This window comes from Genypterus blacodes, unplaced genomic scaffold (assembly GCF_046128005.1).
Source record: "Genypterus blacodes isolate CSIRO-AG114 ecotype Tasmania unplaced genomic scaffold, CSIRO-AGI_Gbla_v1 ptg000017l_1, whole genome shotgun sequence".
NCBI lineage: Eukaryota > Metazoa > Chordata > Actinopteri > Ophidiiformes > Ophidiidae > Genypterus > Genypterus blacodes.
The window spans coordinates 940,041-964,059 of NW_027466831.1; the positions used below are offsets into that span (position 1 = coordinate 940,041).

Genomic DNA, 24,019 nt, shown 5'->3' on the forward strand with positions numbered 1-24,019 from the left:
GAAACATAGCTGCTGTTGCTGCTGCTGCGCTGGAGGAGAGCAACTACAGAGAGCTGTGACCTATGGGCAAAGCAATGATTGCCAGTGACCTAATGGACGTGTAATCAAATCAAAGACATCAGGAAATGGAAAGACATGGCGATCATCCAAATCAAATGTTCCGCTATGCTGTTGTCGAGCTGTGTGATTGTGAGCTCTGCTTCAAAACATTCTAGCCTACAATTATTAAGTTATTATCAGCCCAGGGACATTTTGACATTTTGAATGACAAATTGGTAAAAAGAGAGCGGAGGAGGGCTTTGTACAGACGGAGAAGACAAGAAAGGCCTTTTTCCGCTGTATGGTAGACACTCCATACAAGAGGAGTAGAGGAACACTAACGTCACAGCAAAGAGACTTAGGACTGATACACCGGAACGTATAAGAAGGCCTTTATTACAAAGCTGGCTTATGGGACCAACACTTGCCGCTGAGGACAAATTACTAAAATGCCACGAACTCCAATGCATGAAGCAGAAACGGCTGCACTCACGCCTCTCAGTGGAAAACTTTTCTATTAAATGAATTCTGCTCAGTGGCGTGTGGGAGAAAGAATGGGCTTGGAATCAGGATGGATTGCCTCCCAAGGTGCGGATACGGGATCGTTTTTAGGCGACAAAGCGGAAAGAAAGTAATAAAAGACCTTTTTATGTGTCCGACGCTACATATTATGTGACCTTTGAAGTGTAAGTGGCGAAACGGAGTCAAGAGCAGCATGTTTGTGAGGAAACTCAACAGCTATCAACAAAAATACTCCGAAAATACAACTTATGCCAAAATCAAGTTGCTGTCTTTACTCTATATTATAATAAGGCAGGGGGAGATTAACATTTAAACATTGCAAGCTGTCTGTGCTATGAATCTGAGCCCACCAAGCAAACCTTTCAGTGGCTATGAAGGGGTGAATGATAAGTTCTGAGCCCGACATTCCTCAGCTGCACAAGGATTCATTCATTTCAGTTAAGCGATTACATCCTACAAGTTCCAGATGTTGCCAAGGGTCTGTGGCGGACAAAACTAGGTGAACACGCATTTATCATTTTACTTGGAAAGGTTTGAATTGTCAGACTGCTGTTGTTGTGGTGGTTCTGACCTTTAGGCCGCATCAGCACTCCGCTCAACGCTTCAAACTTAACTCTGACATCAGTTTCGTAATGAAATCCATTACAATTCATTAACCTGCAGGCACTCGTGGAAGACACCGACTGGAACGACGGGGACCCCTGCGGATTCACGAGCCCCCAGAAGAATAATCACTGTCACCACACGCCCAATCACAAAGTCTTTGTGCAAGGGTAAAAAGGAGGAGCAGCAGTAGATCACTCTGAGTTTTCAGTAGCCAGAACACTCCCGTCAATGTGTATTATAGACGGGGACATTTCTATTTGTATGGTTTCGCTTTTTTCCCCCCATTTTATTACTGTAATCAATGCTTTGTGTTACGAAGATTGGAAACGCATTTTATGTGGTGAATAACTCGGCAATGGTAAACTTTGATCTATCTCTGCACATTAGTCTTTGAGTGATTGCTTTAGTTGTTTCTCAGGACTTATTGTTTCCATGATCACTGGGCAGGGTTAGTCTCACTGGGATAGTTACACTGACTGGAGCAGACATCCGTGACAGTTGTGGGAACTATAAGAGGGTTTCGCCGGATGGTAGAGCATTGTGCATGCCAGTCCTGCCTCTGAGCTGACAGGATGTTTTGTCCATGAACTTGGCCATGGAACTGTATTGGGACGTGTCCTTGGAGTGCATATAACAGCCAGAATGACCCCTGCGTGACCTCAGGTACGCTCTGTCTGAATGAGTAATTCCGCCTTTCTCTAAGGGGGGGATGTAATCAATGTGAAATTAACAGCGAATAGAGTCCAGGTACATAAAGTAAGAGGCCTAAGATCTCATTCCGAGTCTCATCATAAATCCTAATCGTAATAAAACAGGGTCAGATAATTGGATCGAAAGTTCTCCCGTGGAGTCAGATTTAAATATTGAAATAATTTGTGCTAAATCATTACATGCAATATATGTATGCCTTCAGCCGTTGAACCTGGATACCATGGTTGGGCGAGGATCCATGAGGCACTTTGCTGAGATTCAACACCAGAAAGCATCCAGAAGATCAAATCAAAGATATGACTTCATTACTACAACATTATCAACCAAAGACAGAATCAATCCTTCATCAAGTTACTCAATGCATTTCCATGTTATCATACCGCCCAAACAAGAACCTGATCCAGGACGGTAATTGCAACAATACAACCAGGGTGCAGAGAGTGAAAAGAACAAACACGGTGGGAGTACTTGGGATCGCTCGGAAATAATCTGCATAACTACAATTCATTTCTACAGAAGCGCAATTTGTACACGGGGAGGCTTTTCCTATTACATCTCTACACACACAGCTGTTAGACGTACATCAAGAAACAATGAGCCACTGAGCTGACTCGATAAATCTGCCATAGTCTGTGTCTGTCCCGGTCAGACACAGACTTTGGCAGAGTGTGTGTGTGTGTGTGTGTGTGTGTGCCAAACAGAAATGGACACATCTAGATAAGTGTAGATTAAACTGTGTGTGCATTGCAATACCTGCATGTCATCTGTGTGTGTGCGTGTGTGTGTTTGTGTGTGTTTGTGTGTATTCATGGTGACGTGAGTGACTAAAGGCCGCCTGTAGTGAGAGTTGCTGTGGTAACCAGGAGACAGTGGCTGCTGCACTGAGTGAAGATTGGCAGCGGTAGTTGCCAGTGGTGACCTTGTAGAATCACGATCTTCATTGTGTCGGGTATGTTTGAGGCTCCACATGCATCTTCCTCTCTCTCTATCCAGAGAGGCGGATCATCAAATCAGATCCATCAAAGCAAGGAAAGGAACTTGCTGGTCATATGTACAGAGCTGTAGCCATCAGGACACTTGGAAGCTCTGAACATCGCAGCTCACCGTGTTTGCTGAAATGTTTTTATAATGAGCACTTAGAATATTTGCGACGCTTCAGCGGTTAAACATCGGAGGTTAATCCTTGTGTTTGGATCTTAAACGGCTCAGCACTCAACCCGAAACCACCCACCTGTCACATCTAATGAAGGGGAACCACCTCGGAAACTTGTCCGCCGAGGAATGACACATTTGATGCGACCTGCCTATGAAGCAAACCTCAAATAGAGACATTGCCTTGTCATGTTCTCACAGGGTGTAGAAATGTCAGCGACCCGCTCTTCGCTAAATAATTCACAGACAGACAAGCGGAGACTGCTGAGACGCCCAAGGCTACCCTCCACATGACAATGTGACAAGCATGCACAAGCTGTTCCCTTAAGTTCCAGGGAAACTACATAATCCCCCCCCCCACCCCCCACTCCTGCCATTGATTTCAAGATCAGCATTGAGCACACGGAGACAATGTGTTATGACAGCGACAAGAAGTCCACACTGTTGAGAGATTTTTAAGGCTTCACTTCTCTTTGGATTGATTCAGCTCCATGAAAATGAGGATTCGCCCCGGAGTTTTCTCACTCTGTTACTCTGTTACTCTGTCACGTAACTGTTACATCTCCTTTATCTGAACATTAACAGAAACATCTTGCAATAGGATGAAATGCGACATCAGAGTCAAATCAGTGCCTCGGCGAGATACGATATTTCTAAGTAAAACAACAGGTCATACCGATGAAATAAAGCGTCTGCATATGATTACGCTGCAGCTGACAGATAAATTGCTGCGGGTGGATTTGATGATTGTCGAGGGTCAGTCCAAATTAGTGAGTGTAGAAAGAAGCTCTTTCATCCAGAGGATTGACGCCAGCACTTAACACGTAGTGCTAATGATGTTGAGACATTTTGTATGGAAAAGATATATCACAGGTTTTATTGCATCTCAGAAAGAAACTCAACTAAGCACATTAAATGAAACCTATAAGATCAAAGTCACTAGCTGCTTTTTTTTTAGATAGAGAAGGCATGTCGAGCCTTCTATTCTAAGGTGTTCCTTTGGGCCGTATGGGAGACACATGTAACTGAAATCAATGTCTGAGACCTGTGACTACGGAGCTCTGATGAGAATTAAGCAAGTTTGTTGCTAAAGCAGGGGGGGAAGGATGGAACAGTGCATGATGGGAAGCATGGACTGACGTGGCCCCTGGATTTTTTTTTTTTTACAAAACTTGCATGAGAGATCCAGCTCCTGTGCAAGAATCAATAAACCCTCCGCCACCCCTTTGTATGTAGACAGCGCTCTCCTTTCTCCTGACCACATCACTTCTCAAGTGTGACTGGCACTATTGCTCCAGCTCGTGTTGACAACTCGCCTTGCCCAACGCGAGGCAGGGGCATCATTGATTATCAATGCACTAGTACATATCCCCAAAAGTCAGACTCTGGATTACTTTTATCTCTAAGAAAGGGCTGCTGCTGCTTTGTCACCCTTTAAAATGCTGTGCACAACACGGAGCACCCGGATGTTTGCGGGGGGAAATGTGTTTGGCTGCGATAACTTCTCTTGGTGGCTGCAAACACATTTCATTTGAATATGTGAAGAAAAAGCCAAAGGGTCTGACGCCATGATTCAGGTTCAGCTTGATGACACATGAGATTGAAAGCTGTTGATGAGGCGAGACTTTATACATTCTATACTTCTCCCTCACCCTCAAAATGTGCCTTAATCTCCAGTCATGCTTGTAGCACATAGCTAGAAGAAAAAAAACACTTCACTGAAAACAAAGTGGGTAATGAGGTGGGAGCGAGAGGAACGCTGACTTCCTCATTGCTCTTCCTGAGATGATAGAGTGCAATCAATGGTGCTGCAGTTTACCAATGAGGGGGATGTTAACTGCTCTCCATCACAGTGTCGGAACGTGTTGTAAAGCGTGGCTAAATGAATCAGAAGTCTTCATTAGAGGCCGATTGGGCTCTTGAGAGTTTGGGATCGTACACACATTGATCCAGCCGTGATGGAGGAGAGGGGAGGGACCCATTCAGGCCTAATGGTGAATACAGAAGGCGGGCCAGGGTCTTTACAATCAGCTCAGATGAGACACGTCAACTTTTGACACCTTGTGATGTGGCGTCAATCACCTCCATATTTTCGACGGTGTGAGTAAAAGAGTGAGACTGATGAAGGCTATAAATGTGAATATAAACACCTCTTATGTGCTTTTATGGTACTGAGTGAAACGCTTCAATACTACAGATTAATAACGGAGTCTACAGAGGAAATGTCTTGGGTACATTTCTCTCTTCATTAAACACAATAAAATTAGTTATTCAATTGAAAAGTAGAGTAAAGAAGAAGGTGTTTGATTCAAGGCTTTCTCCTCCGCAATATAAAAAGGAACCTTTATATTTTTCTATTTGATTTATATTCATAACCAGACACTAAATGTAGGATCATTGTGGACTTGTTCCCCAGTAATGTTAATGAGATGCGTGCCTTACTTGAGGCACACACACACACACACACACACACACACACACAGATAATTAAACTGCTTTCACATATTACCAAGCGACAGTGTGGAGCAATGCGCATTTCACTTAAACGGGCTGTTTGTCTGCGACCTAAGAGAATTAATTACGTAGTTAATTGCTGAAGCATCTGACATCACACGAGGCACACAGGCATAACAACTGAAACACACACACGCGCACAGACACGGTTGCTACACCGCTCGGCTGCATTAACCTGTTAGGGGGGGCGTTAGAGAATAGAACTTTAGCGATGCCCACACACACACTCACGGTGCTGAAATTGCGCGGCCCACACAGTTCTCCCTGGTAGCGACAGTACAGCAGCATCTCCTCCAGCTGGTGTCCCAGGCGGTCCAGCAGCTGCCTCATGGACGGCTGAGACTCCCGGGGAGGCGGAAGAAAGTGGTTGAAGTCCAAGATCCGGGAGAGCGGCGACCAGGCAGGCTCGCTCCCCGGGCTCGCGTCGTCGTCCCCCCGCAGGGAAGCGAGCGCCTCCCGGGCAGCGGGTGTAACCTGCCAGTTCCTCCCCAAGAGTCCCAGCCACCTCCCGGCGCTGAATATGTCCGTCTTCTTCATGCGTCGTGGCAGCAGCGTGTTTTGGTTACAAATGGTGACGGCGGGGAACACCAGTCGCTTGGCGTAAACCATGTGCGCCTTGGAGTACACCGGAGAGGAGAGCAGGTACCTCACCCGGTTGGAGGACCAGGTGAAGAGGAGCGCCAGGGCGGTCAGGAAAGCCAGGAGCCACGCCACTCTCCGCGGGTAGGAGCCGCTGAGGAAGATGTGCCTCAGCCCGTGGAAGGTGGTGTGCTTCAGGAAGAGCTTCCCGGCTTCGGCGAGGGAGCCCGGTGGTTTCTCCTTGGGTGAGGAGGAAGAGGAGGAGGCGCACTGGCACATGTTGGAGGTGCACCGGTGCGCGCATTCAGCATCGGTGCTGGTGCGCCCGCAGAAGAAAGTGGCTTTTTACGCTCCTAGATGGCTGCCGGAGAGGAGGGAGAGAGAGAGGGTGTGTGTGTGTGTGTGTGTGTGTGTGTTAGAGAGAGAGAGAGGGACAGAAGCGCACACAGCTCTTCCTCAGTCCTTCAGGCGCTAAGCAGCATCTGTTGGCGGTGACGGTAGAGACTCTGTCAGACGCTCAGACGCTCCTTCAGCGCGTCCGCGGGGAAGCCAAGTTATTCACAAATGATTTAGTGCCGCTCCACTCCGCAACAACAAGCAACAGGAGTCCCGGTGTGTGCGACTCCATTAAGATGATACGCAGGGTGGGAGACATGTCAGACAAACGCCCGTAGAGAAGGAAACGGATTTAGTTAAAATCACACATGGCGATATAATTCTATTCCTTCTGCCTGCTTCTCTCTCCCTCTCTCTTTCTCCTGATTCTTCACTCTCCCATCACCGCCCCTCCCTCCCTCCCTCCCTCCCTTCTGCACACACACTCTCTCTCTGAAGAACACACACAAACACACACAGTCTCTTCACCTAAAATATCCTCACTGCTGGTTGCTGAATGGAATCACTGCTCTCTCACCATTTGTCTTCCCTTTCAAGTCCCTCTCTCTTGCACACACACACACACATCGAATAACCCCTCTGGCTTCTTAATTAACATTCTTCCTTAAAAAATTAAAACCCTGCATTATCGAAGGTGATGCTGGTGGAACATGAGGCCCATTTCTCTAAAGCTGCATTTTAAATACTGCAGATCCGCAGCCAGAATGAAAACACTCATTACACGCTTCACATTCCAGTGACAATTAGATGTCTGCAAAATGGTAAATAATCCCGTTTCTGACAGTTTTTGTCTGATACGGGTCAATGTAGGACGTGAAATGTTAGGTAGAAAACAAAAAGGTTAAAATGCTGCTGGTAAATGAATGCAAATGAAGCGCCGCCCGTGTTCCAGAGAGGGTGATTTAACTGTAATGACTTTTTGTGTCCCCAGCTGCTCCAGATTTAGGGTGATGGAGGGAAAGCTCAAACATGCACCATAGGCACTAAAGCGCATTGTGGCCGAGGACATTGTGCTCAGTAACATAGATCTCTCCTCCCTCTGTGGCGCTGGTTAAATGGTGGTTCATGCTTGGTTGGACACCATCACAGTGTTCCAATCCAGAGTAAGAGATGGACACTATCCAGACTGAGCCGCACCATCCGCTTCTACTGTGGGTTACAGTGCCACACACACACACACACACACACACACACACACACAGTGAGGGAGAGAGAGAGTGTGTGTGGGTGTGTGTGTATAACCTACTTTCCAACTGAGTGAAAGTGAGTTAAGAAGGCGGTGAATGACTGACAGCCGAGAGGTGAGAGAGAACGTAAACGGGGTGCATTGAGGGAGGTAGTCTTTCATTCTTCTTCTTCTTCTCCTTTCTCTGTGATTCTTTCTGATGATCACTGTGTGTGTGCGCGTGCGTGTGTGAACCTCGCAAGAAAGATTTTTGCCTAAACTGAATCTTAAAAACCGCATATTCTGAAAAGAAAAGTCGAAAAAACTAACTTTAGCATCTTTCCATTCTGAAACAAGACTTTGAAGTGTATTTTTCTTCTTCTTGTCTCTAAAATAGGAATGGGAAATGATATTATTTCATCCTGTTGACCCCAATTCTAAGGTAAAAGTTAAAGGGTTTCCAAACGGTAAAAGGTGATCAACAGTAAATCATTGTCATGGCAGACAGTAACAGCACAGGTGCAGCTCATTACATTAACGATGGCTCTGTTCCATTTAGCTGTGCCAGTGAGCCAGCAGGCTCAAACGACCAGACCTGGCACCAGCACACCTGAATGGAATCCAGCCATGACTAACGTTATGAGCTTACAGCTGTGTTTGACAAGTCAAGTGATGAGTTTGAGCAAGAACTAGTGGAAACTTTGCCCCTTTAGTAAGATAATTGACACACGCAATAGAGTCAACAACCTGCTTCCCCCATCTCATTACTGACATCTAATGGGAGTAGGCGGTAATAACAGCAGGTTGGCAGACAACAACTCTCATCAGGTGTAGGAGTAGCTTATGTTTACTGTTGTACTTTCTTTACATGCTGTACCTTGATGCCTTCTTCCGAACAATGCGAACAATGCATATGCTGCCACCTACTGGGCTGGATTGGCACTTTCTCACGCGTCACTAAAAGACGATGACGTAGCAAAGTGACACAGGTGCCACAAAATCAGTCAAAGTGAAGGATTATCCCTTTAATTTTCAAATGTTTGCACCTGTACTGTATTTATGTATGTGTGTGTGAGAACGCAGCAGAATCTGGAGTATGTGTATCCCTATCTCCCACTTTCTCTCTCTAATCGTTTGCTCACGCAGACAGATACCCTGAACCATGTTGCCAGGTCCATAGGGGCCAGGACTCCCCCACAAAGAGTCTTTAGTGTTTACACCACCCAGCCCTGTTCAGAGGAAAAAGGGATGCGGCCCAATTATTTCCATTTCCAGGTTTCATCCAGCGGCCGCAGTGGACATGTGTCATAATGCTCACGCAGCCCATCAGAGGACGATCCGTCGCCTTCTGCGCCGACGATTACTCATTTGTTAACGACCAATGTTGTCATGTGAATGGTTGCTAGGCTTCAGGGGGCCACGATGCAGGAGAGACATCACCATCACATATTCAAGAGTTGCCGCCACGGCAATCAGAATGAGCTTGATTTAATGCAGTTATGCGTCATGTACAGAACACTCATACTTGACAGGAAAACAAATGCCAGGAAGAAATCTGATGAAGTGTCACCTGATGACCTTGTTCGAGCTGCAGACGATGAAGCTAAGTTTAAGGATAGAAATGGAGGAAGAATATAGATTATATATGCAGCATATATTTTAAAAAATGGTGGGCAGAGCATTAGAATTCACAAGCTGTGTGTTCTAACGTATTAGGCTTTGCAACCGTATTTCCTGAGCCAGCTCATCAATAGACAGACACACCGGAGACAGACTTTGTGCTCCCAACAAGCTAATCCGTCTGGGTGAGGGGATAATGATACACTATCTTGACAGACAAAAACAATCCCGCTGCAAGTGTAACAGAGGCAGAATAACAAACACACGTGGCTGCGAAGCGGACGGTTTAAGAGTCTGACTAATGAACCTGTTGATCAAAGCAAACAATTGGACATTTGCTCGTGGGAACACAGGCAGATGTCTTCATTAAGTCAACAAGTGAGAAGAAAAAGGAGCTTAACTTGAGTCATAGGAAGCAATGAATAAACAAGAGGCATTGTTTCAGCACAATCTTCAACTCATTCAACGACTCCAGTTAAGACAAATAAAAAAGATTTCCCATAAAAAGCAGTTTGGCGGAAAAATGCAGACAGCTTATTGATTTTTCAGTGACGCGTAAACTCCCGTTGATGAACTTCTCCATCTATAAAAAGCTTCTTTACTTATGTCTCCAGCAAACAGGTGCTGTATCCTTCGAACAGCTGTGATCTGTTTGTTTGTTGTTTACATCAATCAGCTGTTAACCACATGATGGGGGACTCCTTTGGACAGCAGCATTGGGATCCATTTTTGGATCGGTTTTTCTGGCTCAAAAATTTGTCGCCGCTGGTGAAACAAAGCCGCGAGCGCCGAGGCAGTAAAGCCTAAGCCTTCCCAATCTAACTAAACATCAGTATCATTTTCATTCCAAGCCATCAGTGGTTCACCGTGGACTATTAAACATCACAGAGTATTAGTCGCTTGATTGGTAGGAACGGATGTGAGTCGGAATAATCAGTAGATAGCGGTTTTTCGAGGTGGCTTTTGCCTCGACAGTTCATCTAAATCGGAGAGACTTATTTCAATCAGCGTGGCCGGTGAAGCAGTGAGAGTCTAAGTCGGCTCAAGATGAATGAAAGGCTACAGACAGGCATGGAAATGTAATAGCTGCCACTTGACGTCATGTCTTATCAGTGGCTTCTCAGTGAGGATTACACCTCTTGGTATGCCACATGTCACTTCCTTTGCCCCCCCCCAAAAAAAATTCATTCTGTGCCCAGATCAAGGCAGGGCAGCCGGCTTTAGCCCCCGAACATGTTTGGAGTCAAACTCGACACACACACTGTCCTCCCACCCGCCCACACACACTCTATAACTCTCTTTTAATCTGTGTGTCTCTACATACTCTGTGTTTACCATCAAAACAAAACAAACGCCCCCCGTCTCTCTGCTCGGGCACTAGCACTCCCCCGCATCCTCCCTTTCTTGGATGTGTGTTTATCTCCCCTCCACACACACACACACGCACACACTTTATCTCCCCTCCACACACACACACACAAGCACACGCACGCACGCACACCCACCCACCCACCCACCCACCCACCCACCACACACACACACACACACACACACACACACACACACACACACACACACACACACACACACACACACACACACACACACACACACCTTCCTTCCTTCATTATTTTGCATCTTTCTTTCCTCCCTTCTGTCTGTGATCTCCATATTCTCTCTGATTTTCTTGGCCGCCTCTGTGCCTGTTCTCTGTCTCTCTGTGGGAATGCTCCGTGCCAAGGCATCCAGCAGCACGAGGGCGAGCGAGGAAGCGACAGAGAGAGAGAGAGAGAGAGAGAGAGAGAGAGAGAGAGAGAGAGAGAGAGAGAGAGAGAGAGAGAGAGAGGGAGGGATAGAGGGAGGGTCAGCAGTTGTGGACCTGCAGCTGCGGCGGCCAGCAGAGGAACAGGTGGTGATTTACGGAGGTGATTTGGAGGATAATTGTGTACATGATCTGATGCGAAGGGGACGAGTGTCGGCGAGGCCACTTCTCCTCGCTGTACAGCCGAACTAAACACTGCGACAGGAAAGAGGCGCTCGACTGTTAAACACAATGTGAGGGATGAGAGCCGGTGGTACCCGAGTAGCTCTGTGCCAGGGTGCAAGCGAGTGCAGACAGCGTGCACACAAAGCATCAACAGCCACTTCATTTACATGCTGCGGGTGTAAGGAGCGTGTCCTTGGACACTAAACAATGCATTAAGGGCTGCATAGGTGTTTCAAAGAGTCAAATGTAAGCAAACGCATACATGTCTTCTTCTCAGTTCAATGTGCATGAACCAGAAACCACCATAATACTGCAGCTACGAAGCTTAATGGATGGATTCGACTTGCACAGGCTCACCAGACACATAAGAACACGTCAATACTTAGATGAGGTTTCAGCAGCTCGTCTAACTCGGCAAGTGGAGAAATTCTCTTCGAATCTCTGACCGCTGTGCCATTTCTGTGGCACGCAAGCACAGTGATGATCATTCGTGGTATATTTTGAGTTCATTGATCTGCCAACCCCCCAAAAAAACCCACGCTGCACCACTTTGCAGAGGTTTTGGAGCCGAGCAGTTTGAGTCATGGTGTGAAGACTCTCCAGTGTTATAAAATCAATACGTGAAGAGCTGCCTACAATAACTTCTCTCAAATAATAAAACCGCAGCTTTCCAGCAACACTGTCACGGCTTTAAAACACGTTTAAGTGCCGCGTGTTAACAATCCACCACACATTTGTACGGTGATGCATTCGGGGATGTTACTATGCGAGCATTGTGGCTGGATGGAGCCTTATTCATGCTTACAGCGCGAGGGGCAGGGAGGGTGCCGGCACTGGCACGGGGACGCCGCCGCTAATTCATCCGGGCAGCAGTGTGACAGCTGTGCAGGGGAGAGTTTAGGAAGAGAGGAGAGAGAGAGAGAGCGAGAGAGCGAGCGAGGCCCTGATGAATGACTCTCACAGCGTCGCCTGTAGCTGTAGCAAACAGTCATCCAGCGCCCACAGCCCTGATGTCTCTGATGTGCTGCTCGCGGAGGAATGAATGAATGAACTGCTCTTTGCGGAATAAACGTTCCCTCTCTGCCTGACATTTACAAATGAACCATCATTGTAAAACTAAACCCGTCCATTTGTTTTATTAGGTGAGAAGGCACACACGCACACACACACACACACACACACACACACACACACACACACACACCCTGTCACCAACTGTGAAAGGGAAAGGATATGCACACAGTTTATCTTCTTCTTCCCCTTCCTGCCTCTCCGTTTTTTATTCCTATAAAGTCTTAAAGTGGGTATCGTATCGTGAACATCCAAAATATATTTCGCTGAGGTTCCGTTTGATGTTTAGTGCAGCATAAAAAACAGGTTCACATCTCAGCTAAGGTCGGGAGATAAGTCACATCCGATTCATTTCAATCCTGAGGAATGTCGACCAATCAGAGGCTCTGATTGGCTGAGGGGAAATATCAAAACAAACAAGGAGGTTTGGATGAGGTGAGGTGAGGCTGCAATTGAGACGCCTTCCTTAGAATTTATGTCTCTCCGCATTCTATTTTACCTGTTAAATTGAGTGAAGTGAGTGAGTGAGTGAGTGTGTGAGTGTGTGAGTGTGTGAGTGTGTGTCAAAGGGCTGTCAGACATGCAGAGGAAGCAGGACTAACGAAGGAGTCTAGATCGTAGTTCAGCTGCCTGACAACTCCCTGGGGATGCACGCACACACACACACACACACACACACACACACACACACACACACACCCGCACCCGCACCCGCACCCGCACCCACACAGAGAGCGGCAGATCTGACTGCCATAAAGTATGAAACATTCGGTCCAAAGCCAGACGCACAGCAGGCTGCACCTAAATGGCTCTTTCATTTTGATTTCATTTTGTTACAATGGTACCACGGCCCCTCTGGAGACACATTTACTGGAAGCAATGGCTGATGTCTCCAATGTGTGTGTGTGTGTGTGTGGGCGTGCATGCGTGCGTGCGTGTGTGTGCGAGGTGGGTAGCAGACACCCACGAGCGCACCCATTAACTGCTGCCGTGATTTGTTAGAGTTTTGAAGCTTGCTGCACAAACACGTTGGAAACCACAAGGCGAGGGAAGGACCAAAGTCACTGCACTCTGCTTATGGGTATGATGAGATTTGCATCCTTGATGTTTATTTGTGAATAATAAAATCATCTGCTCCCCTTGTATTGCCCAAAGGGAAAAACACAAGACCTGCTGCTGAAATCGACTCAGAGATCCAATCACTCAATCAATAAACTATCCCACTAACATTAGCTGAGAGTGGACATGTTTACAATATTGTGCTAATTTACATTTAAGGCCTTTTGCCAAAGGTTCTTACCCACGGCGTCTTATAATGACTGAACAGATTTGGCAACAGAGTGTCAGATGCTGTTGTTTTGAGAGAGCACAGGGATCGATCTTGGTCTCTGTTATTTGGCCTCCAGAACCAGACGGTCACTGCGATCTGGGGGGCCACTAACTAACACACACAAGAAGGACGTGTTATAGTTAAAGACACAAGACACACACTCTCATGCGGTACATGAACAGACGATTCCCACTCTCACTCTCTCTCACTCTCTCTCTCTCTACCTCCTCCTCTCACACCCACACACACATACGCACACACCGCGCCGAGGTGAGGCGTCCCGCTGATTCCACACACTGCATTCCAAACAGTCAAGAGGTTCCAGATGGACTCCTGCTGACCGTGAGAGACACATTCAGTTATGAAACCCATGAGATGAGAAGCGTCAAACACCAGTTCAGTCACGAACACATTCCACACACACATACACACATATGGACACATTGGAGCCACTTAGATGTCTTACATGGCAGCCCAACTCCACATGCTGGTGCTATGATCATCGTAATGTCAAATGGTTTCGGTTTATTCTCATAATGGAATCACTATGGAACAGTGCACACGTTCTTGCACGCACACTCCAGTGGATCCAGTGGAGTTCTCTTTAAAGGACGTCACCTTTCTCCTTACACCTCCTCTCACCTCCATTCTGTCATTAGGCGTCGCTTTAGTTTAAGGCTTTGCTTCATCCCCGGTTTCAGTAGAAGGGAACAATCCTGAAGGAAGCTATTAAGGCACTGACTCGTCATCCTAATTAGCTACTGGTAAGTGGCTATTTGCCCTATATAGGACACTTGTCATATGTCTTATTCATATATAATTGCTCCTGCATGACTAGATTATCCCCCATTTTCATGTGATTAGGCATAATTTATCTTTGTAGGGAAATAAAGTGAAATTTCTACCCTATCATTAATGCCACTTCAAGGATGAATTCCCAGTTGTGGTAAGAAGCGCTGGTTGATACTGAAGAGTGGCAGCAATGTATCTCTCCATCTGAAATGGCGGCGGAGGCTTCATATCCATGTGAGTGTGAAGTGTGATGTATGATTTGCCACCGGTGTCCGTCTGAGAGGAAGACTGATGAGAGGTTTAATTAAAACGGTTGCTTTCGAAAACACTGATCCATCACCAGGATAGAGAGACAGACACAGAGATGGGACGAGGCGATAAGGGCGCCGCTATCGCCCTCCTGCTAATATGAAATGACTTCAGCCCAGCGTGGCAGATTTCAGAAAGAGAAACAGCCGGTTAATGGAAAGAGAGAGAGATTGGTCCGGCTGCTCCACAGGGAACATAAGTCAGCTCGTGTGTTTGATTTCTGATATTTAAGGTTTAATCCCCATAGCACAAACACAACAACTGCTGTGTTTCCAATGGCAACAACCAGGATTCTAAATTAAGCTTTAAATCGGTAGAAGCCACCGCAGCTTTTGTTGCTCTGTAGTAGGAATCAAAGTGTTCTTTGGATATGGGATTTAGTCAATTTTATGTAAACAACAAGGAAAACGACCAGCATGAAGCACTGCCAAGGACGCAGGGGAAGCCAGTTTAAAATAATTGTAAAACACTGCCCCCTTGTGTTCACATGGGGATATACTGTAGGTTCAGGTGGGTAAAAGGGGGATTAAACAAAGAGAAATTAAGTTGCGAATTAGATAAAAAACACATTTTAAGAATGACAGGAGGAAAGTATTACAAGGTTGAGTTTCATTAAATGTAATGTAATGGTCTTCAATGTCAATGAATCACCAAATCCAGCATTTCTTTTGACCGGTGCACTCAAAATCGCTCAACAGTGTAATTCGATAAGCTGCGGCTTTGTGTTACAGAGGGCACAGAGATCGGTTAAGCTTCTGATGTGAAAACAGTAAATACTGATGGAGAAGATGAGAGAAAGTCATACACGGCCATTTGAATTTCAGTGTCCTATTAATATTTAATGCCAGAGCTAGCTCCGTCTCCTCTCACAGGGGGGGGCAAGCGGCTTTTCAGAGTCTGAGACAGTAATGGCCACTCGGGGTGTGAAAATACACACTTGAGGTTAATCAAATTGTTTTCCATAAGCTGTAGCTTTTGAAATTGTGTTATTGGGTTCAATCACAGAGTCAGACTGAGCAGAGGAAACTGAACCAAAGCAACATTTCTACCTGAACTAAAAAAATAATGATTAGGTGCTGCTGCAGCCGCTGCCGCCGCCGCCGCCTGATAAATCCGAACTTCAAGCTCACTAACGACAAAACAAGGACCAAAGGCTGATCACATTCTAAAACGTGCAAAAAAGAAGAAGATACCAATTAAAGTCTATCCTGAAATGACTGCAGATTACACAAACAGGGACAGAAAAATCAATTTCTATTTGAGTGGTGACAGTTTAATTAGCCTAATTGCACAAGGTGGAGAATAACCACTACCTCACAAGTGACAAGGACAAATTGAGTTTAGTGCACGCGAGACGCTGCCAGTAGTGTTTTCAGTTTGTCTTTGTCCTTTGCTGGGCGGTACATACATTTTAATCTACTCCACTCGCTTCCAGCTTAAAGATAATTTACGATGGCCTAATACATCACAGCATATGGTTGAAGATAATTACATTACACTTTCCCTGATAGGACGTCTTCCCAATGGCTCCTTAAGAGGAGTGCTGAACCATAACAGGTATTTACTGCTCACAGTCACACAGCGTGACCTGCCCGGGCATTTCATTATGCTTTCTCCACAAAACCTTCCCTCAAAGTGTGTGTTTGTCCGTCTCTGTGTGTGAGAGAGCCCCCCGAGGCCGCAGCAGAGAGACTGATGCTCTTGAGGAGACAGGGGAAGGGCGTAACCGGAGACACTGGCTGAATCTGCTGCCAATGCTGGGGCCTGGATGGTGGAAAGGCAAGCTGCATCTAATGGGACAGGGATGGAGCAGGAAGCAGGGATAAGGATCTGCTGCTCTGAGGGCGGCTCACATTCTGCCCCGGGACAGAATCGCTGCAACCTGAAGCCTCCGTCTGCCGGACCACAGCCAAAGCTCAAACTATTGACCAAAGCCCCTAAGTAGAAGCTAATGGCAGTGTGCACACATACACAGACAGATACACTGAAACATACATGAGGGCGTGGACAGAGCGGTAAATAGAGAGGGAGAGGAGGAGGAGAAGGAGGAGGAGGGAAAGGAGGAGGGAGGAAGAACGGACGAAAAACCCCAAGAGACCCGAGAGAGACGTGAGCGATCAATCTGCTCGCCTCCCTTTCTTCTCCTTCATAACACAACAATGGAGTGTGTGGGCCATTAGAGGCCCTTTAGCACATGTAATAAACAGGCAGCAGCTTCAGGGTCGTCCACATTAGCACCGGCGATGCTGCCAATAACCACATTACATACAATAAATACCAACCATTGATTTGCTGTGCGGACAAAAGATCACACAAAGACATAACATGAACTTCTCCTGCTTTACAAATACACACGTAGTTTGTATTTCTTTCTCAAACCTGTACAACAAGATCCACAGAAACTTACAATGTTTTGTGTAGAAATTGTGTATTGATTCATGATCAGTGGTGGAGTTGTATTCTAAATTATAGTGAAAGGTTTTCAAGGCTTTGTCCACTTCCTTCCACCTACGTCGACATGATATTATCAACAACTGTAATCTGGAACGATTTGTACAAAAAGTGAAGCTCTTTTGATTCTGAAATGTAACGTTTGCAGCTCCGCTCGCTCCGTAAAAGCTTTTCAGCCTCCTGCCCGCTCACATCGGCCCATAGTTGTTATCACTCAGCCTCCATTTCAAAAGCTGCACACACACAGAACAAACTCGGAATAAGAATACCTGCATTCACAGCGTGTCCCTAAGTGACGCCGTGGGGGGGGGGGGGGAGAGCTGAAAACTTTTTTTTTATAGACCGCGAAGTTGAAATTATCCCAGCAGGGGCTCATATCATTGGTGTCAAGCTTGTTATCTACAGAAAACATCACCGACGAGTCTGCAAATGCAAGAATCATTGACAATAACCTCCTCTTAAGACCGTGTTCAGCGTCTCCCAGCGGTCTTAAGTGGTCATCAAACCTCTGCCCGAGCCTTTTGCAGTGACAAGGCGAGGCGAGGCGTTAAACATTACCACAGTCTCTTCTTTGTCTTTGGAAGCAGAGGAACACTTCCGCACAGTTGGAAAGCGGCTGTACCGAGTTAAAGGTACAATCAATGATCACATTAGTGTGCAGGCGTAACATGGCTGCTAAGCGGCTCAGAGCCGTTATTAGATTTGACAAGAAAATGATTACGCATCACTTGTCTCACTTCTTCGGCTTTAGTGCACTAAAGTTACAGCAGCCGGGCCGGAAACAATCTGCAGACATTTCGCCCAAACGCACGGAAATCGCCAACGAGAGTCTCTCACACACTCACACACACACACACACACACACACACACACACTCTCTGAGGACCAACAACCAACACACTCCCCCTGGCACAAAGTCTGCCTATAAATCCATCATTTGTGTTTGTGCTCTTTTTGCAGAAATGTAACCGACACTATAAAGTCTTTGCAGGCTATTTATTGTGCTTCTTCAGCCTTCGGTAATTGACTACACAATCAAACATTCACGGCTATGATGAGGCTCTTTCACAAATGAGCTCTGCGAGACCTCGGGAAAGGTCTCACGCGCTTTGCTCAAAAATCAATTATCTCAGTTATATGAGGCCGTTAAATTGTTTAACTCCTCTTCAACAAAGTCGGTCGGGATGTTTGTCCCTTATTGATCCGCAGCTGCAGCTTTTGGGGAAGAGTCAATCAATGCAGCGTGTTTAGTGTGCAGACAGCTTCACATTAGAAGCACAACATAACGTATTGTGTAATTAGGATATTTTTATGATGGCTGGAAAATGTGATCCATAGAAGAAAGAATCAAAATCTGCAAGAATCCGTTTTTAAAAAATCCAATGTCACAAACACGGCAGAGTTTGAACGCCCCTGGTCACTCACTCACTCACTCTCTCTCACTCTCTCTCTCTCTCTCTCTCTCTCTCTCTCTCTCTCTCTCTCTCTCTCGCACGCTCACAAACATGTGGTGCTGATAAACAGTTGGTGCAGCTTTATTTCACCACAAGGACTTCCTATATAGCCGACTCGTCCCCATTTGTAAAAGCGGATAGCCTGACTCGGGCCGTTACGCCTCTTAGTCGGACATACAGTAAGTACAGACATCGCCTGCTGCTCAGAGCAGAGCAACAGTTGGCTCTGTCCTCTGGAGCTCATACAAAGTGATGTTTCCTGTTTGTGTCAATAAGCACTAAGCTCCAAACTCTTATAAATAGATGAGACGCTCCAAGGTCAAAATAAAGAGAGGACAAAAAAGAGCTTTATCCAAATGTCCTTTCCTGTCCTGATCATATTCGTCACTGCTGCCGCGGTGACTCAGTTTCACCGCAGGATCATTCACTTCCTCTTGCGGGTCCATATGCTTTATACTTCGCAAACAAAGCGACTCAGATTCTATATTTGACCTCAGCTCTCAGCTCCATAATATCACATATAAAAACACATCAAAGTAAACATTCATATCCATTTCCCTGACTGATTATTATTCATGAAATCATAACCGCCGAAGCAATCGCGTCGTCTCGTATCACCGCCGCGATCCTGTACATGTATGTGCAATTACACACGGATGTAATTGGAACTCGCCGTAACTCTAGCGCCTCCATTAGCAGTCAGAGCACACCCGTCCATATCTGAACAAAGGTCAGGCCGATCAATAAACCGATAAGCTTTTGTCAACACGGCACAGGGATTCACTATTCAGCCTGAGCGGCGTCTGATGTTCCCACAGCCGCAAAAACCCCTCCAAAAAATTCCAGATATTTTGTTTTCAGTATCTGTTCCATTCAGCGGCCACGTGCCACTTTAAGTAATGGAAGCTTTTATTATGTCTGACCTTGTGCTTTTTTATTTACAGTGAAGTTTCATTAAAGCAGGCGCGCTGACTAAGAAAAAACATTTCTTATTTATGCCGATGACTTGAGGTTATAACCGAATTACCCCACAGTCAAATATAAATCCTTCCAGACTTCCCACAAAGTCATCTTCACTGAGAGGTTTCAGCCATGCACGATAGCGATCATGTGTGCAATTGCCAAAACAACAAAAGACACACACTTGTTTTCTTAGCTGCTTTTAAGATTAGAATGTATTCCTCTTGTGGACGTAACAGCAACGTTTCTCTGAGTCACAAACTAAATTTAGATTCACATATGCGCTATTGCCTATCAATCAAAAGTATCTAATTTTACAGCCGGCGTGGTATTAAAATATCACTTCAATATATGAAAATGTCACCTCGCAAATGAGAGTTTCAATTTCGGCTCCGGCTCAAATGTCAGCCGGAGTGAAACCAAATTGCTCCCCAAAAACCATTCTGAAGTATTTTTCGGAGTAATTTACCTCTCTGAAGCTCTCAGGTCCGCACTCCGCGCCTTTGAAGTTACACTCCAGCAACATGTCTTCTATGCGGTGTCGTGTGCGGTTGTAGAACTCGTCCAGGGTGAAGCGGGAGCCGGGTTGGCGGTCCGGCTCCGGGGCGAGCGGGATCCCCGGTGCCATGTTGTCCTCGTAGCCCAGCAGGGGGCCCATGAATATCAGGTCGCTGTAGCTGATCTGAGACCTCCTGAAGGTGTTATAGTTGCAGAAGGTGATAGCCGGAAAGGTCATGTTGCTGGCTACCCTCTCATCCAGCATGGTGATGTAATCGTATTGGAGATAGTACAGCACCCTGTCAACCACCTGGTACACGAACGCCGACAGAGCCAGGGTGAAGACGATTCCCCACAAACCCTGGCGGACGTGGAACTTCTTGTCCTCTGAGAATATGTGGTTGGCACCGTGGAGGGAGCAACCGTCGAAGAACGCCGCCAGGTCGTCCACCTGGGTGACGTCATCCTCCTCCTCTTCGTAGTTATCCGCCTCGCTGCACCGATCCAGGTATTCTCGTGATCCCCCGTCGCTGTAGCTCTTATTCACCCTCTTGTAGTGGTCATCGAATCCGTCGTGACCGTATCCCCTGCCCGGCTCGTCGTCAGGCGAGAAGGAGATGGTGCACATGATCCGGACCGGCATGGTGGCAGGATGTACGTGGAGCTCAACGCAGATGTGAGGAGAAAGTGAAAGATCAACTTCAGCTTCACAGGAAGAGTCCCAACATCGTGAAAACTAGGTACCAGTTAAATACAGAAGCTGATCCAACTGTGCGGAAAAAAAGGAATCTAATTCACTTATTTCGAAGCAAAGAGCACAAAGTTAAAGGCGAGAATCACAAGCACACACGCTCACACACACCCAGCTCTGTGTCGATCACATCCACTCTCAGCTCGACATAGATGCTTTGCCCGGGTTCGTCCTTGTCTCTCTGGGGCAGATCCATTCCTTAGAGCAATTTTGAAAGGGAGAAGACGAAGGAGGAGGAGGAGGAGAAGAAGTAGAAGAAGGAGAAGGAGGCGAATAGAGGGAGGAGGAGGAGGGGAAATAAGGTGAGGCCATGAAGAATACTGGACACTGAATACTCCCACAGGGCCCGGTTACAGGTCACCAGGGTCGGGCCGAGTTTCGCCATTTACAGGAAAAACACAAGCCTTGACGCAGAGAGAGAGAGAGAGAGAAAGAGAGAGAGAGGGAGAGAGCAGAAATCACTAAATAGCCTTTTTCATTTCTGCTGATTGTACAGTTTAGGATGACCTCACTCCTCTCTCTGAGAAGGAAATGATCTGTGAGTTCAAACGCAAATGCGACTGAAATGTTATCGAAAAGAACCACAGATGTGACAGTCCGGATTAATTAGAACACATTCAGTCGCTCACAATGGGAATACAGCAACCTAACCTAACCCTTATGCCAGGTTTCCATGGGCCAGTGTGAAGCTCAGGGAGGCTCTCTTTGCTCTCAGAGGCTTTTAAAATCAGCTTTGAAGAGCCAAGAAGAACCAAAGAGTGAAGAAAAGGCTGGTTAAGATTTGGCCTTAAGAAGATTCTGGGAGGGAGAAATATTGAGTCAAGAAATAAGATTAGAGCAGAGCTGCAACCAAGAAGCAAAAATCGAGGAATTTAATCAAGTCGCCGCTTTCCTCTTTGTCACTCCCACAAAATATCTAATAGCTCATTTCAGAAACAGTTCCTCTCCAGATTATTAACTCCTCCATGGCTGCCAGAACTTCTGAGAAAAGAAAAAAGATCCTCGGGAAAAAAGTAATACAGCTGGTGCAGAGGAAAAACAACTTCAATGGATACCTCTCCTTATTGAATATGGAGATAAATACAGATCCCCAGCGGGGGGTGTTGGTTGTGATATGAAAAGGAAATGTAAGAGAGCGATCCATTTGTATCGATCCGCCTCCATTAGACGCCTTGGATTATTTTCAGAAACACAGGGGAGCCAGATAATGAAACGTTATATGCATTTAGAAGATGACAGCACGCTTTACAATGGGAAAATCTGCAGCTAATGATACCACAGGATACCTCTAAGAACACAGCCACACCTCAACTAAACTAATAGAAAACACATTATCTGCACCGATCCATGATGTTGGTGTTAGAAAAACCTTAACGACCGCGTGCCATGTTTTCATCAGAGGGTGAGAAAGGCAGCAGACTGGGTCAATATGTGTTAAGCTGCAGCTGTAGAGACTTTCCATTACAGAAATCCGGCCGGTGATAAGACGGCAAACACGAGACACGGAGCGCCGGCCTTGGATCCGTCCGGCTCCAGAGCTCCTGCCTGCTCCGTAGCGTCAAGATTGTTGAATATGCATCAGCGATCACTAGATATCCTCCAGCGATCCATCCTGACCTAACAAGCAGAAAGGTCAGCGGGCTCGCTCAGGCTCAGGCGCCCCTCCTGGGGTCGTCTCATTTTCAAACATGGGAACTGCAGTGGAGGAATTTGAACAGTGCGTGGACCCTCTGACAAGTTCATGTGATTTGCGCCAAATAAAACTACATCGCAACGGTTTGTGTTGTCATTGCAATCAATCTTTTGTTGTTTTGGCATTTATGTTCTTACCAAAAGACATAAATATAAAAAAAATGATTCTGTTTTTCCCCTTCACTGTCATTGGACAGTACTTTGCCTTCCACTAGGGGGCAGCAACAGCCTATCTAATCTTGCACCCTCACCTAAGGGCTAAAACTGCCATGACAAGGATTCAAAAGTGACACACACACATGCAGAATGGGGCAGTGAAGATGCTCCGAGAGGACAAAAGGTGCTTTATGTCTTTCTATCCTTTCTTATGTTAATGTTTAATATATTTATCAAGCTGTTGCTTGGTTATTACACTGGGACTGTAATAAACACATTGCCACTAGATGCCCTCAATGAAAATGCCTAATCGCTGTGGAGAATCACATTCACATTCACACCTATGGAAGCACTTAGAGTTTCCTATTCTCATAACATTGGACTGTGAGATGATATTAAGCATCATGCAGTCAAACCAGAACATGAAGATGCCACATAGAAAGGCCCAAGATTCCAACTCTTCTTGTTTTAAGTCCACCTCAAAAAAATAAAACGCAAAATCATCACATAGCATCATAATAACATTCTAAACCTCAATATGTAAAGATTCGTCTGTACCTTGTCATCTTCCTAAAACTGTGGAGGGCTTGAGCAGGATTGTGGTTTCCTAACTGCTCCAGATGTTTGTGAATGTGTGTGTGTTTGTGTGGGTGAATGAACCTCTTCAGGCTGTAAGGCGCCGCAATAAAAACAGTCCATGTACGGTCATATTCATTTGTTTATCACCACAGATGAACCCTGAGCTCATCATTATAACAAACAAAACACAATGATGGTACTGTCAGTTTCACATCAGGTCAAAGGGTGGCAGTGTTGTAGCCTGAGTCGCCGTGGTGACAAGTTGTCCTCCGGGCTGCGATTTGAGCGAGGCAAACACAACATTCTTGCCGTGGCCACAGCGAGAAGTGAGCGAGCGGCGCAGCAGATGAGAGGAGAGGTTTAATGCTCCCTTTCATGTCCCTCTCACCCGCTCTGCTTACAGCTAGCATTGACCTGCCGTTGCCATGGTTACATCTTGGCCGTCACCGTGAGAGGATGCACAAAGCCCATTACTCAGAACATGTAGTCACACATGCACACACATGGATATACAGACACATACAACACCCCCCCCCCCTCCAAACACACACACACACACACACACAGTGATGCTTCCAGATAATTGACATTCTTCTGCATAAACCTGACTTCAGGACTTAAGTTGGGCATGAAGTGAGAAGAGGAGAATGGGCGACGACAAAGTGAAAAGCTGAAAAATGAGCTG

At 46.2% G+C, this 24,019-nt stretch overlaps 1 protein-coding gene across 2 annotated transcripts in view; it reads right to left on the reverse strand.

Annotated features, from left to right (window-relative positions):
* Positions 1-24,019, reverse strand: part of asic1b (acid-sensing (proton-gated) ion channel 1b) — a 113,052-nt gene that overhangs the window by 12,614 nt on the left and 76,419 nt on the right. The window contains exon 1 of one of the 2 annotated variants that reach the window (XM_076140869.1): positions 20,128-20,799. The exons of the other annotated variant lie outside the window; for it this stretch is intronic. Within the exon in view, the coding sequence (XP_075996984.1) occupies positions 20,128-20,799 (672 nt within the window). Of the gene's footprint in view, positions 1-20,127; positions 20,800-24,019 lie in introns of those variants that run through there. 2 annotated transcript variants of the gene reach the window in all.